Source organism: Hyla sarda, chromosome 3 (assembly GCF_029499605.1).
Source record: "Hyla sarda isolate aHylSar1 chromosome 3, aHylSar1.hap1, whole genome shotgun sequence".
Lineage (NCBI taxonomy): Eukaryota > Metazoa > Chordata > Amphibia > Anura > Hylidae > Hyla > Hyla sarda.
The window spans coordinates 402062052-402081149 of record NC_079191.1 but is presented as its reverse complement, the minus strand read 5'-3'; the positions used below and the strand labels follow the sequence as shown (position 1 = coordinate 402081149).

General features: G+C 47.0%; 1 protein-coding gene across 1 annotated transcript in view; it reads left to right on the top strand.

The window, feature by feature from the left end:
- Positions 1-19098, top strand: part of RHOQ (ras homolog family member Q) — a 60873-nt gene that overhangs the window by 19866 nt on the left and 21909 nt on the right. Inside the window, exon 3 of the mRNA XM_056568102.1 lies at positions 16507-16671. Within this exon, the coding sequence (XP_056424077.1) occupies positions 16507-16671 (165 nt within the window). The remainder of the gene's footprint in view (positions 1-16506; positions 16672-19098) is intronic.

Sequence of the window (19098 nt, the reverse complement as noted above, 5' to 3'; positions counted from 1 at the left end):
CTAAAAAGATGAGCTGCCCGCCACGTCACTGCCATTTATCTCTTATGGGTAACAACAGAACTGGAGACAAGTGAAATAAAGTAATGATCATGGGGCAGACATTTTGTGTGGCCTCCTTCCTGATATAGGGCCTGGAGTCTTAGACGCAGGGACCACATGGGGGCCGCCTCCTCACCCCGGATGTTAGGGTTAATTTAATGTTGTCAGTTAAGGGTTAATGTGTGAGTTATTTCTCCTCATTTTCCCTGGCAGAGGGGCTGTATGAAGTGGAGCTTAGTGTGATGACATCACCTGTTGCTAAGATACTTCAGGTATCTGGGCAGAATAATGGTAGTTGGTGATTGGTTGGTATCCCTTCGGCGGGAAGTTTTGATGTTTATAAATATACTTGCTTTTGGTGAAGGGGTGACAGAAGCTACATGTCAAGCACAGAAGAGGATCCCCCATCCTCCCTTCCCTTATTTTATGCTATTTCTGTCACGGTCCTATAAAATAAAATGGGTGTCACTCAGCCTTGCTGGGCGGACAGTAATTTTGAGCTGGATAGTTATATACTATTTTATTTATTTATTTATAAAGGTTTGCATTTATATATTACGCATTTAGAGTTACTTATTATTGGATTATTTAAGAATAAATAAATAGGACCGTGGCCTTTTCAATCCATTAATTTGTCTTGCCTCATTATTTATTTTATTATTTTCCGGGGTTGGGAGGCTAGGCTCCCATGTTCAAGGCTGGCCTATTTGTAAGGGGTATAGAGGCCTGGAGCTGAACCCTCTTTTGTCCAACAGCTCTCTCTCTATTGATCCCGCTGTAAACATGCACCTCTGCTCGGCCGAACATGCATATATGTCGCTGCCAGACACTACTAGCGGCAACTTATCTCCTCGAAGAAAAAAAAATTGGCTGTCCAACTGCCTGATCCTTATCTAACCCAACAGTTGCCTTTAGTAGATTTAGTAGACCCCCCTTACACATTAGATGGTTGATCAACCCTAACAGCCAATGTTAATGTAATGTTTATAGGTAAGTTTAAGAATATGTTTACACAGTGTAAAATGAGCTGTATTTTTTTAAAACAAAAATAAGACCTTAAAATTGAGTTAAAGTGTACCTGTCATTTCAGGTGACTTTTTAGGATAAGCTGCCCTGTGTGTACATGTAAAGCAGCATTATTTCTGCCCATTATATAACTTGTATATAGTATTTTTCAGCAGATTACTGCTTTGCAGACTCTATCTATAATTTGCATTTCTCCCAGAGCTGGTAGATGGAGCTCTCTCCTCCCCCCTCCATAGACTTATATTACCTGTCTTGCAGACAAAGGACAAAGCTTAACTGGAAGAGTTTAGGAGAGCTGGGGGAAGGGGGGGGGGGGGGGGCGTGTGACGTATTGAGCCCTAGCCTGGTCTTAAGAATACCTGGTGCTGGAAGCCTAGAAACATTAGAATAGAATTAGAATATCGTCCAGACAATCACTGGCCAAGGCGCGACACTGCTTCAGCCAGCGATTAGCTGAGCTGCAGCCTGACATGTCTACCCGAGCAGCTATACCAGAGGCATCGGGGTAGCAGCTGGAGGTAAGTAACGTTTTTTATTTTAATGCAGCCTGGGAAGGAATTTTTTTTTCAAATTATGTTTATTATATGCGGCTATAAGTAAGAAATAACGGTCACAATAACAAAATCCGACCATAAAACAGAAAAAAACAGCCATAAATGGGAAATAACCTGCCGCAATTTTGACAACTGTCACGATGCCGGCTGGCAGGTAGTGGATCCTCTATGCCAGAGAGGGATTGGCGTGGACCGTGCTAGTGGATCGGTTCTAAGTCACTACTGGTTTTCACCAGAGCCCGCCGCAAAGCGGGATGGTCTTGCTGCGGCGGTAGTGACCAGGTCGTATCCACTAGCAACGGCTCAACCTCTCTGGCTGCTGAAGATAGGCGCGGTACAAGGGAGTAGACAGAAGCAAGGTCGGACGTAGCAGAAGGTCGGGGCAGGCAGCAAGGATCGTAGTCAGGGGCAACGGCAGGAGGTCTGGAACACAGGCTAGGAACACACAAGGAAACGCTTTCACTGGCACGATGGCAACAAGATCCGGCGAGGGAGTGAAGGGGAAGTGAGGTGATATAGGGAAGTGCACAGGTGATAACACTAATTGGAACCACTGCGCCAATCAGCGGCGCAGTGGCCCTTTAAATCGCAAAGACCCGGCGCGCGCGCGCCCTAGGGAGCGGGGCCGCGCGCGCCGGGACAGGACTGACGGAGAGCGAGTCAGGTACGGGAGCCGGGGTGCGCATCGCGAGCGGGCGCTACCCGCATCGCGAATCGCATCCCGGCTGGAGGCGGTATCGCAGCGCCCCGGGTCAGTGGATCTGACCGGAGCGCTGCAGTGAGGAGAGTGTAGCGAGCGCTCCGGGGAGGAGCGGGGACCCGGAGCGCTCGGCGTAACAGTACCCCCCCCCTTGGGTCTCCCCCTCTTCTTGGAGCCTGAGAACCTGAGGACCAGACTTTTGTCCAGGATATTGTCCTCAGGTTCCCAGGACCTCTCTTCTGGACCACAACCCTCCCAATCCACTAAAAAGAAGGTTTTCCCTCTGACCTTTTTTGATGCTAAAATCTCTTTGACGGAGAAGATGTCCGAGGAGCCGGAGACAGGAGTGGGAGGAACAGATTTGGGAGAGAAACGGTTAATGATAAGTGGTTTAAGAAGAGAAACGTGAAAGGCATTAGGAATACGAAGAGAAGGAGGAAGAAGAAGTTTGTAAGAGACAGGATTAATCTGGCACAAAATTTTGAAAGGACCAAGATAGCGTGGTCCCAACTTATAGCTAGGGACACGGAAGAGGACATATTTAGCGGAGAGCCATACCTTGTCTCCAGGGGAAAAAATAGGAGGAGCTCTTCTTTTCTTATCCGCGAATTTCTTCATGCGTGAAGAAGCCTGTAAGAGAGAATTTTGGGTCTCTCTCCATATGATGGAAAGATCACGAGAAATTTCATCCACAGCGGGCAGACCAGAGGGCAAGGGGGTAGGGAGGGGGGGAAGAGGGTGACGGCCGTACACCACGAAAAATGGGGATTTGGAGGAAGATTCAGAGACTCTGAAATTATACGAGAATTCGGCCCAAGGTAGAAGATCTGCCCAGTCACCCTGGCGGGAGGAAACAAAATGTCGTAAATAATCACCCAAGACCTGGTTAATTCTTTCTACTTGTCCATTGGATTGAGGATGATATGCCGAAGAAAAATTTAATTTAATCTTGAGTTGTTTACAGAGAGCCCTCCAGAATTTAGACACGAATTGGACGCCTCTATCCGAGACGATCTGCGTAGGCAACCCGTGAAGACGAAAAATGTGTACAAAAAATTGTTTAGCCAACTGAGGCGCTGAAGGAAGACCAGGAAGAGGGATGAAATGTGCCATTTTGGAGAATCGATCAACGACCACCCAAATAACAGTGTTGCCATGGGATGGGGGTAAGTCAGTAATAAAATCCATACCAATCAGAGACCAAGGCTGTTCGGGGACAGGCAGAGGATGAAGAAAACCAGCGGGCTTCTGGCGAGGAGTCTTATCCCGGGCACAGATAGTGCAGGCTCGCACAAAGTCCACCACATCAGTCTCTAGAGTCGGCCACCAATAGAAGCGAGAGATGAGTTGCACAGATTTCTTGATGCCCGCATGACCTGCGAGATGGGAGGAGTGACCCCATTTGAGGATTCCGAGGCGTTGGCGTGGAGAAACAAAGGTCTTTCCTGGAGGAGTTTGCCTGATGGAGGCTGGAGAAGTGGAAATCAGGCAGTCAGGAGGAATGATGTGTTGAGGAGAGAGTTCAACTTCAGAAGCATCTGAGGAACGAGAGAGAGCATCGGCCCTAATGTTCTTATCGGCAGGCCGAAAGTGAATTTCAAAATTAAATCGGGCAAAGAACAGAGACCACCTGGCCTGGCGAGGATTCAGCCGTTGGGCAGACTGGAGGTAGGAGAGGTTCTTGTGATCGGTGTAAATAATAACTGGAAATCTTGATCCCTCCAGCAGATGCCTCCATTCCTCAAGTGCTAATTTAATGGCTAGAAGCTCTCGATCCCCGATGGAGTAGTTCCTCTCCGCTGGAGAGAAGGTCCTAGAAAAAAAAACACAAGTAACAGCATGCCCGGAAGAGTTTTTTTGTAGAAGGACAGCTCCAGCTCCCACTGAGGAGGCATCAACCTCCAATAGGAAGGGTTTAGATGGGTCAGGTCTGGAGAGCACGGGAGCCGAAGAAAAGGCAGACTTGAGCCGTTTAAAGGCGTCTTCCGCTTGAGGAGGCCAAGACTTGGGATCGGCATTTTTTTTGGTTAAAGCCACAATAGGAGCCACAACGGTAGAAAAATGTGGAATAAATTGCCTGTAATAATTGGCGAACCCCAAAAAACGTTGGATGGCACGGAGTCCGGAGGGGCGTGGCCAATCTAAGACGGCAGAGAGTTTGTCTGGATCCATTTGTAGTCCCTGGCCAGAGACCAAGTATCCTAGGAAAGGAAGAGATTGGCATTCAAACAGACATTTCTCTATTTTGGCATAGAGTTGATTGTCACGAAGTCTCTGAAGAACCATACGGACATGCTGGCGGTGTTCTTCTAGATTGGCAGAAAAAATCAGGATATCGTCCAGATATACAACAACACAGGAGTATAGGAGATCACGAAAAATTTCATTAACAAAGTCTTGGAAGACGGCAGGGGCGTTGCACAGGCCAAAGGGCATGACCAGATACTCAAAGTGTCCATCTCTGGTGTTAAATGCCGTTTTCCATTCATCCCCCTCTCTGATGCGGATGAGATTATAAGCACCTCTTAAGTCCAGTTTGGTAAAAATGTGGGCACCTTGGAGGCGATCAAAGAGTTCAGAGATGAGGGGTAGGGGGTAGCGGTTCTTAACCGTGATTTTATTAAGACCGCGGTAGTCAATGCAAGGACGTAGAGAGCCATCTTTTTTGGACACAAAGAAAAATCCGGCTCCGGCAGGAGAGGAGGATTTACGGATAAAGCCCTTTTTTAAATTTTCCTGGACGTATTCAGACATGGCAAGAGTCTCTGGGACGGACAGAGGATAGATTCTGCCCCGGGGTGGAGTAGTGCCCGGGAGGAGGTCGATAGGGCAATCATAAGGCCTGTGAGGAGGTAGAGTCTCAGCTTGTTTTTTGCAAAAAACGTCCGCAAAGTCCATATAGGCCTTAGGGAGACCGGTTACAGGAGGAACCACAGAGTCACGGCAAGGGTTACTGGGAACCGGTTTTAGGCAGTCCTTGGAACAAGAGGGCCCCCAACTCTTGATCTCCCCAGTGGACCAATCCAGGGTTGGGGAATGAAGTTGAAGCCAGGGAAGTCCAAGGAGAATTTCAGAAGTGCAATTGGGGAGGACCAAAAGTTCAATCCTCTCGTGATGAGATCCGATGCACATTAGAAGGGGCTCCGTGCGGAAACGTATGGTACAGTCCAATCTTTCATTGTTTACACAATTGATGTAGAGGGGTCTGGCGAGACTGGTCACCGGGATGTTGAACCTGTTGACGAGAGAGGCCAAAATAAAATTTCCTGCAGATCCGGAGTCCAAGAAGGCCACAGCAGAGAAGGAGAAGGCAGAGGCAGACATCCGCACAGGCACAGTAAGACGTGGAGAAGCAGAGTAGACATCAAGGACTGTCTCACCTTTGTGCGGAGTCAGCGTACGTCTTTCCAGGCGGGGAGGACGGATAGGACAATCCTTCAGGAAGTGTTCGGTACTAGCACAGTACAGGCAGAGATTCTCCATGCGGCGTCGTGTCCTCTCTTGAGGTGTCAGGCGAGACCGGTCGACCTGCATAGCCTCCACGGCGGGAGGCACAGGAACAGATTGCAGGGGACCAGAGGAGAGAGGAGCCGGGGAGAAGAAACGCCTCGTGCGAACAGAGTCCATATCCTGGCGGAGCTCCTGACGCCTTTCGGAAAAACGCATGTCAATGCGAGTGGCTAGGTGAATGAGTTCATGTAGATTAGCAGGGATTTCTCGTGCGGCCAGAACATCTTTATTGTTGCTGGATAGGCCTTTTTTAAAGGTCGCGCAGAGTGCCTCATTATTCCAGGATAATTCTGAAGCAAGAGTACGGAATTGTACGGCATACTCGCCAACGGAAGAATTACCCTGGACCAGGTTCAACAGGGCAGTCTCAGCAGAAGAGGCTCGGGCAGGTTCCTCAAAGACACTTTGAATTTCCGAGAAGAAGGAGTGTACAGAGGCAGTGACGGGGTCATTGCGGTCCCAGAGCGGTGTGGCCCAAGACACTGCTTTTCCAGACAGAAGGCTGACTACGAAAGCCACCTTAGACCTTTCAGTGGGGAACTGGTCCGACATCATCTCCAAGTGCAATGAACATTGGGAAAGAAAGCCACGGCAAAACTTAGAGTCCCCATCAAATTTATCCGGCAAGGATAGTCGTAGTCCAGAAGCGGCCACTCGCTGCGGAGGAGGTGCAGGAGCTGGCGGAGGAGATGATTGCTGAAGCTGTGGTAGTAACTGCTGTAGCATAACGGTCAGTTGAGACAGCTGTTGGCCTTGTTGCGCTATCTGTTGTGACTGCTGGGCGACCACCGTGGTGAGGTCAGCGACAACTGGCAGAGGAACTTCAGCGGGATCCATGGCCGGATCTACTGTCACGATGCCGGCTGGCAGGTAGTGGATCCTCTGTGCCAGAGAGGGATTGGCGTGGACCGTGCTAGTGGATCGGTTCTAAGTCACTACTGGTTTTCACCAGAGCCCGCCGCAAAGCGGGATGGTCTTGCTGCGGCGGTAGTGACCAGGTCGTATCCACTAGCAACGGCTCAACCTCTCTGGCTGCTGAAGATAGGCGCGGTACAAGGGAGTAGACAGAAGCAAGGTCGGACGTAGCAGAAGGTCGGGGCAGGCAGCAAGGATCGTAGTCAGGGGCAACGGCAGGAGGTCTGGAACACAGGCTAGGAACACACAAGGAAACGCTTTCACTGGCACGATGGCAACAAGATCCGGCGAGGGAGTGAAGGGGAAGTGAGGTGATATAGGGAAGTGCACAGGTGATAACACTAATTGGAACCACTGCGCCAATCAGCGGCGCAGTGGCCCTTTAAATCGCAAAGACCCGGCGCGCGCGCGCCCTAGGGAGCGGGGCCGCGCGCGCCGGGACAGGACTGACGGAGAGCGAGTCAGGTACGGGAGCCGGGGTGCGCATCGCGAGCGGGCGCTACCCGCATCGCGAATCGCATCCCGGCTGGAGGCGGTATCGCAGCGCCCCGGGTCAGTGGATCTGACCGGAGCGCTGCAGTGAGGAGAGTGTAGCGAGCGCTCCGGGGAGGAGCGGGGACCCGGAGCGCTCGGCGTAACAACAACTTTGCTTGTTTTGAAAAATGAGCATAATTTTTTACGGTTACAGATTTGACTGAAAATACACTGTGTGAACATGGCCTAAGACACTATAGTCAACATCACTGAGGTTGCTGGCTGATAACAGAAAACAACAGGTTGTATTGTATAACAAGTTATCGCTTGATGTGATAGTAATACTGTATCTGATAAAGACAAAAGGAAGTAAGAGCGGGGGTGATGTTAGGGGTATCTCCTGCGGGTTTCTTGTGTATTGAAACAAATGGGTCTATTTACACCAGAAATCTCTCGTATGGAGTCAGTGCACAAGAAAAGGCAATTTTGCACATGTTCCTGTGAACAATCTTCGGGCCTTCTTTAGACACAGTTTTTGTCCTGTGTTTTTTTTTTTTTTTTGCTTGAAAAAACACCACAAAAAACTGCACTGGTCCTCTATGATGCAGTTTTGTTTTTTTTGCAGATAGAAGAAACAAAAGCGGACGGCAACTCACTTATCCACGGTGTCTTTATTAACAAGGCTGGGTGCATACAGCTGGTGCGTTCCAATAGCGCGACGTTTCGCGGTATACGCTTCTTCCGGCTCACACGAGTGTCGTCACTCGTGTCGTCATAGCCACGCCCCCTCATGATGTCACACCCCGCCCCCTCAATGCAAGTCTATGGGAGGGGCGTGACGTCATGAGGGGGCGGGGCCATGGCGTCATGAGCTCCCGCCACCTGCTCCAGCGTTCGGAACAGTTTGTTCCAAACGCTGAGCAGCGGAAGACCCCTTTAAGATCTCAGGGTTTAGGATTTTTCCAAAGGTGTATGAACAAGGTACAACTGGACACCTTCAGGATAGATTTGACAGATTCCTAGACCTTAACCATCAAATTAATTGAAGGCAACAATTTGGTAGGTCCCAGGGAGGAGCCCACTTCAAGGGCTGCTAATGGCGGCCTGTACCCCTTAATCCAGCCCACCAGCCTACCTGAGATCCCAAGATCCTCCATCTGACCTCATCCCTTAACTTGGATGCCAAAAATGTAGATAAGAATTTGGACCCACTAAGTCACTCGAATCCTTACTTCACTAGAGGGTTTCCAGACGGATGCTGGCATTCGTGGCATTTTTTTTTCAGCTGTGCTTTTCTCATTGCAAGTCATGTGATTTGAGGATTTCTATTGAAGAATGTAATGTCAAGCACTTTTGGCTAACTACTCCCTCCGTTGATCCCCCTTTACACATGCATGCTGCACTCTGCTGAGCATGTACGTCAGACACCTCTGGCAATAGCTTATCTCCATTAAGAACATTGGATGTTCAACTGCCTGATCCTTATATACCTGACATCTGCTGTTGATGAGGAGTCAGGGGAACCCAATATACATTAGATGGTTGACCAGTCCTTCTGAAATCGGTAGGTTCAGTTATTGTTAGTCAAATGTGTATGGTTTGCCTTAAGGGGTGTTCCCATCTCATTAAAACATGGGTTTTGGCCCCCTTCAGCCTGTTTGTGGCAACTGGAGGTAGTCTGGAATCCAAAAGCTGCCGAAGTAGGGAAGTTACACAAGTTGCCTACTTCTGTAGTCATGTAAACAGTGTGGCTCAGAGGGCTAAGCCATTTACACAAATACCATTAAAGGGGCTATCCACCATAAAGTGCTTGTCTTGGAGCTAGACGGCTATGTTCTGAGTCAACCATAACGCTGTGGCTATCTTATTTTGAAATGGCTATTTTCCTGTCAGTCACCTCACCCATCGAAACACACCTGAGCTGCCATGCAATTGACCAGTGTTTTTTTAACCAAGGTGCCTCCAGCTGTTGCAGAACTACAATTCCTTGCAGAATGATCTCCCTTCTACCCAGAGGTCGCCTCACCCATTGAAGCAAAGACAGGCTCCCTCTGATCACCTGACTAGTAATGTAATGTCTCGGGCCACACTGCAACCTGGGAAACCTGAGACAACACTCATTTTGTATGCTCTTTAAAATAAACATTGGGGCAAAAATCGGCAAGAATTGCTAGACCACCATCAAACACAGGTACAGACACTATATTATGGACTACATTAACTTTACAGCCACTGTTGCATAGTCAAATAAAAAATAAAATTTGGAATACCCATTTAAAGTCAATGGGAGTTAAAGGGGTACTCCGCCCCTAGACATCTAATCCCCTATCCAAAGGATAGGGGATAAGATGTCAGATCGCCGGGGTCCCACTGCTGGGGACCCCCGGGAATCGCCACTGCGGCACCGCGCTATCATTACTGCACAGAGTGAGTTCGCTCTGCACGTAATGACGGGCAGTACAGGGGCCGGAGCATCCTTACATCACGGCTCCACCCCTCGTGACATCACGGCCCGCCCCCTCAATACAAGTCTATGGGAGGGGACGTGGCGGTCGTCACGTCCCCACCATAGACTTGCATTAAGGGGGCGGGCCGTGACATCACACTGCTCCGTCCCCTGTATAGGCCCGTCATTACGCACAGGACGACAGCAGCGGGACCGCGGCGATCTGACATCTTGTCCCCTATCCTTTGGATAGGGGATAAGATGTCTTAGGGCCGGAGTACCCCTTTAAGTTCAGGTTCAGGCATTATTCAGTAGGTGCCCGCTGTTCCTAGGCTTCTATGGGCATTGTACGGGCATAGAATAGATTGAAACTACACAAAGTTACTCTACATGAGACCGGACCGATGTTTTTAGTAGACAGATTACCAGTCCTGGTGCCTTTCACACATGTCTACGTACCATACGCTGTAAGCTGCACTTATGACTGTCCTTTCATGGTTAAACATTGGCATAGTGCCCAGCGTTTATTTTCGTCTATAGCGGGTTGTGTCGCTCGGGGGGGCAGACTAGAATTTCTCTTTCAGCTACAGATGTAGCAGATGGTCTCTGATTTAGGGATCAGAACGTAAGCGCTGCCAGTGTGTAATTTCACTTGGATCTGACTCCTCACAACTATTCCCAACTCTTGAAGTTCTTTCATGTACATGCATAGCATTCCCAACATCTGGAAACCAAAGTGCATTACTTAATAGCATAATCACAGGTAAAGCCTAATCTCACCCCCGGCAGGTGCCCCCAATATCCAACTGCACCTACCCCCATCATGTTCTATGTCACAGCCATATAGGGTTGCCACCTTTCTTGCAAAAAAATACCGGCCATTCTAATTTGCATAATTAATTATATATGCGTAACATCACAGGATACACATATGCGGGGAGGAAATTTTGTCCTATTCTGACCCCTATAACTTTTTTTTATTTCTCTGTATATGGGCCTGTATTAGGATCTTTTTTTTGTGCCCTGATCTGTAGTTTTTAATAATACTGTTTTTGTTTTCATGTGACTTTTTGATCTTTTTTTTTTTTTTTTTTATTCAAGAGTTTCAGTTGGTTACTAACTACAACTCCCAGCATGCCCTGATACAGCCTGTGGCTCAGCAGTTGCCCCAAACGAAAACTACAACTCCCAGCATGTTGGACAATATAGAAGTATATAGTATAGGTCGGTGTATCCCAACTAGTGGTGCCTCCTGCTGTTGCAAAACTACAACTCCCAACATGTTGGACAATATAGAAGTATATAGTATAGGTCAGTGCTTCCAACCAGGGAGCCTCCAGTTGTTGCAAAACTACAACTCCCAGCATGCCTGGACAGCCGACTGCTGTCCAGGCATGCTTAGAGTTGTAGTTTTCCAACAGCTGGAGGCATCTTGGTTGGGAAGCACTGATATAGGTTATGGTGCAGCATTCCGGGAGTTGGAGGATTGGTTGGATAAATACCGGCCATTGCATTGTTTGTATTTTAATATAAAAATACCGGCAGGGTGGCCAAAATACCGGCTGTGCCGGTAAAATACTGGCCAGGTGGCAACCCTACACTGATTTGGGTATGGTACTTGGTGGACACCAATGTTTTTAACACCTGCTAAAATTATCTTATATTTGATGGAAAAGAAACTAAATACATTTTTTTAACCCTATAAGGCTGGGCTGACACCAGCATTGTGGGAAAAAAAAAAGTGGCGGTGGATCTGTTACATCCCAGGAAGAAACTGCACCCATTGGGATCTGTTGAATTTAATAAAGGTCTGTTGGGTTCTCAGCTTGGTATCCGCCATTTTTAAAAATGCCTTATAAAATAGCGCTATTCTGTCCAGTATTTTTTACAAAACCTGCAACAGAGTCACCAGGTGTGAACCCATCCTAAGCCTGTTTGCTTATTAATCAGGTAAAAGGAGACCTCTGATGACATCGCTGTGCCCTAATACCTACTGGTGACATGGAGAGCAGCTATAGCCACTCTTCAGTGTCAGAGATGCTCTAAACATCCTTTTTGGTAGGGTCACACATATAAGGGGAGATTTATCAAAACCTGTCTAGAGGAAAAGTTGCCCAGTTGGCCAACCAATCAGATCGCTTCTCTTATTTTAAAGAGGCCTTGTTAAAAATTAAATAAGCGATCTGATTGGTTGCTATGGGTAACTGGGCAACTTTTCCGCAGGACAGATTTTGATAAATCTCCCCCATGGAGTTTACGCAGCGTATTTCACACTGTGCAGAATCTGCTGCAGAGCGATAAATCCGCTGCAAATTCTCCTATGAGCAGACACACAGGGCTAGGCACCGGCAGCCCTGCGTGCGCAGTAAAGTTTGGAGACGGCAACATTGGAGGCATTTTTAATGATATCTGTCTGTCCTGACTGCTTAAAGGAAAACTGTCATATGTTTTCTCACGCACTATCCACAGGTACCGGTGGATAGTGCAGGAGACGCTGAACATTTTCCTACATACCTTGCCCGGATGCGCTGCACCGTTCGCCTGTTATAGCAGTTTTTCTGTATATATAAATTAGCTGCTAACTGGCACTTGCGGGGTTACTGCCTTCATCTGGCACTGTGACGTAACCACCGCCTGGCCCCCAGCACCGCCCGGCTAATGAATATTCATATAATGTCTTACACTCTCCTTCTCATCCCGGCCGATACTGCGCATGTGCGGGATTTACTCCTGCGCTGCTCCAGACTAATGAAGCAGCGCTGAAGACCGCTTCCGGGTATAGTAGAAAATCCTGCACATGTGAACGGCGCAGCGCATCCGGTCAAGGTAAGACTCAAAATGTTCAGTGTCTCCCGCACTATCCACCGGTACCTGTGGATAGTGCGGGAGAAAACATATGACAGTTTTCCTTTAAGGCTAGGTTCAGACTACGGAATTTCCGCCGGAATTTTAGCTTTGAAATTTCCGGCAGAAATTCCGCTTACTATAATGCATAGTGTAGTGAATGGTTTTCCGTTCACAAATTCACACTTCGGAATTTGTGAAGCGGAAAATCCGGATGAAAAATCCGCTAGAAAATTTCCGCCTGAAGAAAGGGGTTGCTTTTTCTTCAGGCGGAAATCCTAGCGGAACACATAGCAGTCTATAGGAGACTGCAGTGTCCGCGCGGTCCTAGCGCCGACTAATTCAGTCGGCGCAGGCGGAACTCAGAATTTCCGGGCAGAGATTCCGTAGTCTCAACCTAGCCTAAATGCACAGATATATTGTCCAAGCATGCATGTTAAAGGGGGTTATCCAATGAACAAAATGTATTTAAAAAAAACAACACAGATCAGCTTAGGACATTAACCTTGCATCTATTATTCTACTGTGACCTATTAAATCTCCTGTACGTGGCTCTAATACACCTTTCTGCCCTCCTACTTGTTCCCTTCCCCACACGCTGTCTTTAAACTACAGGTCCCAGCATCCTTTGCTGCCGCTTTGTGCTCACTTCCTTCTAACTGCCGTTTTTCTCAGAGCGTTACTAAGCAACCATTCCCACCCTGCTTCCATCTCCTGTACTATATAGCAATGATTCACAAAATGGGTGCCTCCATCTGTTGCAAAATTATAACTCCCAGCATTCCCAAAAAGTCAAAGTCCATCTGTAAGCCCCCTTCCTTCCTCAGAGTTATCAGATCTTTCTTGTGTGCATTTGCTTCTGGGGGCGTGGCTTACATGGACTCAGAGACAGCATAAAAGTCACATGACTCTGTCTCCAAGGGTGGGGGCCAGAGGTAGTTAGGGGAAGAAAGCCGAGACAGAGTGGACGCAGGATGGCTCATTTTCCTGCATTTCACACATTTTGTGCTTCATATAGCTCTGCAATGGAGCATTACTTTTTATTACTTGCTTAGGAAGTTATATTTATCATTACATGAGGGAATTAAATAGATGATATTTTTCTTAACTGAACTACCCCTTTAATTATAGAAATTATTTCCAACATTCCCACTTATGGATGCAGCGAACGCCAACATCCTCCAAGGCACCAGATGTGGTATCTATAAGGGTGCAGAGATGTCATGGTTGATCTGGTGACCCCACATCTACACTCCACTCTTCAGTCCTCGTCTCAGGCAGTGATCCCAGTCATTGTATCAGTCATTGTCACTCTAAAAATAGCGATCGGCTTTCCAGACACTTTGTCCTTGTTTATTTATCGCCCATTAAAGATCAGACGGGTTTTCTTTACATTAGTGAACCATAAAAATGGCCATAAAATACGTTCTTTATGCCCTGTGTATGCTGACGTCTGATGGCAGAGGCTTGGTAATGGCCTGTAAATTCACGAGTAATTCACGGTTCTGCTTATGAGCACATGGCTTGTCGGCTTTGAATAGATGTTTGGTGTATGCACCCAGGCTCAGACAACCAGTGCAAATCTGGAACTATTGCCTATATCAGTGGTCTTCAACCTGCGGACCTCCAGATGTTGCAAAACTACAACTCCCAGCATGCCCGGACAGCCGTTGGCTGTCCGGGCATGCTGGGAATTGTAGTTTTGCAACATCTGGAGGTCCGCAGGTTGAAGACCACTGGCCTATATCCTGAAGAATGTAGGCCTTAATGGATAACTTATATCCATGCATATCTGTGCTGTATATTTTAAAAAGCAGTTTACGTTTCGAGTACAACTTAGACTACCATCTGTTCCAGAATCAAAGCATCATATGTGTCAAATCCCAGAAAAACAATAATACTATATATTTTATTCACTAGGCCATGCAGATGATTTACATGATTATATGTGTCTAGCTTTTGTATTTGGCTCACAATTGCCTTCATCCTGCTGCTCACTCTGACATCCACTGCTCATGAAGAAGTGTGTCCACCCTCACTCACCATGCATTCACTTCCTCCCTGAGTCTACTGTGCTGTGCTAGGCCACTTCATCCAATCACTACAGGCAGCTCTGTAACACCCCCCCCCCCCCACACACACACACACCCTTTCTGTTTTTATGCTGCCGTCTGATAGGACAGGAGTGGGCACAGAGGAGCGCTAGTCCCACCCTCACCTCCTGGACTTTGTCCCAGCCTACTCTTCAGGCTGTGACAATGATGATGATGCTGCAGCCGGACAGGATTATATTCTGGACCGTATGGGGCCCCTAGTGGTTTTTTGTATAAGTAATCATTTCTATAAAAATGCAAAAAAAAATTATGTAGTACATTAGAAAGGTTAATGTTTTGCTAAGATGTACAACATATAAAACGTTTTTGGATCTTACTGTGTCCATTTAATGGCACAATGAAAATGTTACTTACTTACGTTTGGTGGAAGACCCAAAACTGCACGGTACTTCCAAATCAAAACCCAGACTGGGATAAAAAATATTTAAGGCAAATTTTAATACAGTGCATCCACCGATTTAACATTTTGGACTCATACAGTGAATAGATATTTAGTTCTTCTTACCAGATTACTTCAAAACTTCTGTAGTCAGCACTGAATGTTCTTTTATGCAGGGAGGATAGTGCTGAGGGGGGGGGGGTCTTATGGATGGGATCCATTCTTTTACATAACTTTTATAAGGTGTTTGCCATTTTCTTTATTTCATTTGTAAATGTCAGTCTTTTGGTCCAATGTTTAAACCCCAGCTTCCATCCATATTTGTGCATACATTGTTTTGGGGGTTCTGCTTTCTACTATGTACATGTTGTGCTGACTTGTAATTGAACTTTGAGGTTTGCACAATATGGCGGTGAGGGGTCACAGCTGTGTCTCTATGGCAGATTTATAGACACTCTGCATTCATAGTCATGAGGCATCTCTGAGCTCAGCAGAGGGACCACATTGGCCTAAAGTATATTGCTTTTATATAGACAAATCTGTCATAACATTAATATCAGATGACCGGTAAGGTGAATAACTTTGATTATCTGGTGACAATGGCGCCTGTGACGGACTGGGATATATTAGGCAGCTAGTGATTAGTCAACTTTTGAAGTTAAAAACAGGAAAAATTGGAAAGTGAAAGGATCTGAGCAATGTTGGCAAGGGTCAAATTGTGATGTCTTGACAGCTGGGTCTGAGCAGCTCCAAAACAGCCGGACTTGTGGGGTGGCGCTGGTATACAGTGGTTTGTACTGACCAAAAGTGGTCCAACTAATAACAACTGGTGATGGGGGACAGGGCTGTGGGGGAATGAATGCTGACCTGTCTGGTCGAAAACCTACAGCTAAGGCCGGGTTCACACTTTGAAATCTCTGGCCGGATTTAATTAGTCGGCGCTAGGATCGAACGGACATTGCCCTTTCCATAGACGGCAATGTCTGCGGAGAGGAGATCAACGAGTTCAATGTTCTGATGGAATTTTTCCAGAGGATTTTCCACATTGGGCACTGTGCAGCGGAATCCCATTGTCAAATTCACCGGAATTTCTAAATGGAATTCCACACAGAAATTCCGTAATGTGAACCTGGCCTTATACTATGATAGAGATGTGTCAGATCACACAGGGCTTTGCAGCTTGCTTAGTATGGAAGCTGTAGCAGCTGACCCGTCCACTGCTTACAATGGACACGTGAGCCTCAGAACTGGACCATGGAGTGACGGCAGAAGGCAGCCTGATCTGATGAACTCACTAATGGCTTTAATGTTACGGCTGATCAGTATATAAGCACAGTGTACATACATCATGTGTCATGCCTCGTACTGTAAATGTTGCGCACAGACGTCTCCCTCAGACGCCCGCAGCAGTGTGTTCCCCGGCGTGAGCAGATGATATAATCTCCTGTGTCTGGTTGTGTTTTCCTGGTTTTGCTCCGAGCATTAATCATTCCTTCTTCTTCCAGGAAGATTACGATCGCTTGAGACCATTGTCTTATCCCATGACCGATGTTTTTCTCATCTGCTTCTCTGTGGTAAATCCAGCATCATTTCAGAATGTCAAGGAGGAGTGGGTGCCGGAACTGAAGGAATATGCACCAAATGTGCCATTTTTACTAGTGGGCACACAGGTAGGTTTTTGTGACACTTCAGAAATTCAGGAGTGAATTATGTCGGATGATAACCAACATGGCCACCACGACTGTACTCATAGATGGGATCACACTGCTGTCCATGAGTCCCGAATAACAGATCTGCTCCGTAGTGCAGATTGGCTTTATTAGAGATGACAGTAGTCACTTCCCCAATATACAGATGAAACAATAGTGGCCCCCTGTTGCAAACCTACAACCCCAACCATGCCCCCCAACAGCCTTCAGCTGCCAAGGCATGATAGGAGTTGTAGTTTTGAAACAGCTGAAAAGTCACAGTAGGGCTGCAATTAACTATTATTTTCATAATCGATTAGTTGGCCGAAATTTTTTTGGGATATGAAAAACAAAATGAAGGGACCAGGGAAGAGTTAATGGAAGGAAAGTGGGGACCACACCGTGAATAGTTAACAGGGGGGAAAGAGAGGGGACAGCACCTGAAGAATTACCAGGGAGCAAAAAAGGGGACAGCACTTGAAGGCTTATCGGAGGGAAAGAGAGGGGACAGTCCCTGATGGGTTAACAGGGGGGAAAGAGAGGGGACAGTACCAGAAGGGTTAACAGGGGAGGAAGAGAGGGGACAGTGCCTGAAGGGTTAATCTATAAGCCGGAACCTGACTGCAGGACAGAGGGAGCAGTCCCCAGACCTTAGTGATGACCGCCCTCCTGCACCAGGAAGATCTGTCACTGCAGAGAGGATTGGGAACGGAGCTTCTGGCAGGTGCCGGGCCTGGGGAGCTTCAGTGATGTCAGGATCGAATGCTTCTTGTGGTAGAGGTGCAAGGACAAGAAGGCACGTTACATAAATGAACTTGTTTATTTACTGATGAGACCAGTGGGTTTGAGGTTTTTAATCTTTATAGGCTGTAATAAAAGTTATGTTTTATACAATTCTAGTGGATGGGAAATTAGGATTTTTGTGATCATTTATGGGGAGATTTATCAAAACCTGTGCAGAGGAAGAGTGGTGTAGTTGCCCATAGCAACCAATCACATTGCTTCTTTCATTTTCCACAGGCCTCTAAAGAGGCCTGTGGTAAATGAAAGAAGCAATCTGATTGGTTGCTATGGGCAACTGCACCACTCTTCCTCTGCACAGGTTTTGATAAATCTCCCCCTTAGTGATCAAAGGTATATAAAGGACAAGAAGACAGCGCTCACTGATGATGCTGGCACTGGTCCAGCCCATGGTCTTGGGGCTTGGAGTAGCGCCTGCAAAACAGCATGGGGGAGATGAAGGGGAACATGTAGGATCAGACTGAGGGCAGGAAAAGAGGTAATGGTAGTAGGCTTACTATTGGTTGCTAGGCCACGCCCCCTAAAGACCAGCGAATCGATAATGTAAATCGTGGCTGCCAATGATCTTCTATTGATAGAGCCTGCTTGTGACCCTATATATATATATTAACCCCTTTTATTATATAAAAAAAAAATGAAAACACTCCTAAAAAATGGCATTTTGTCTTTTATCATATCACATCCCAGAAAAAAATGGAATAAAAAGAGATCAAAATGTCCAATCCATGCCTAATTGGTACCTATAACAACTGCAGATGATGGCGCAAAAATGAGCCCCAAAGCAGCTTCGTAGGAGGCAAAATAAAGAAGTTTTAGGGGTTGGAATAGGGCAATTTTTTAAGTATACTGCTAGAAAAAAAAGTTAACATAATTCAAGGATGTAAAGTGCATTGCAAGATTTTTTTTTCACAATTCAACCCACAATTTTTTTTTTGTTTCGCCATAAATTTTGTGGTAAAAATGTTGTTAGAGCTTGGTGGTATGACCATAAATGTGTATTATGGTACTTTTGCAAGATATGGCGGCTCCACGGTATTTAACGGTATTTTCCACCCCACCCCCCAATCATGTGACCCATGGGCGCTGCTTCTCTAAACCCCCCCCCCCCCCCGGTTTATCAACTCAGCGCTGCGCTGTCCCCCACATCGGGGAACTAATCATATGTGACCTGTGGGCGCTGTTCTGCTTCTCTTCCCCCCGGTTTATCAGCCCAGCGCTGCACTGTCCCCCACATCAGGGAACCAATCATATGTCATCTTGTCCTACTGTGAGTTGCGAGCCGCCGGCGCTGGATATATGTACTGTACTACATATTCCTGTGCCCGAGCTGCAAAAATAAACAAAATGAACTTAAACTTACCTTCATAAGGGGGAACGTAGGAAGGTAAGTTAAAGTTTATTTTGTTTATTTTTGCAGCCCGTGCACAGGAATATGTAGTAAAGTACAGAGTTCCAGCGCTGGCGGCCCGCAACTCACAGGAGGACGAAGTGACACATGATTGGTTCCCTGATGTGGGCGACAGTGCAGCGCTGGGCTGATAAACCGGGGGGAAGAGAAGCAGAACAGCGCCCACGGGTCACATATGATTAGTTCCCCGATTTGGGGAA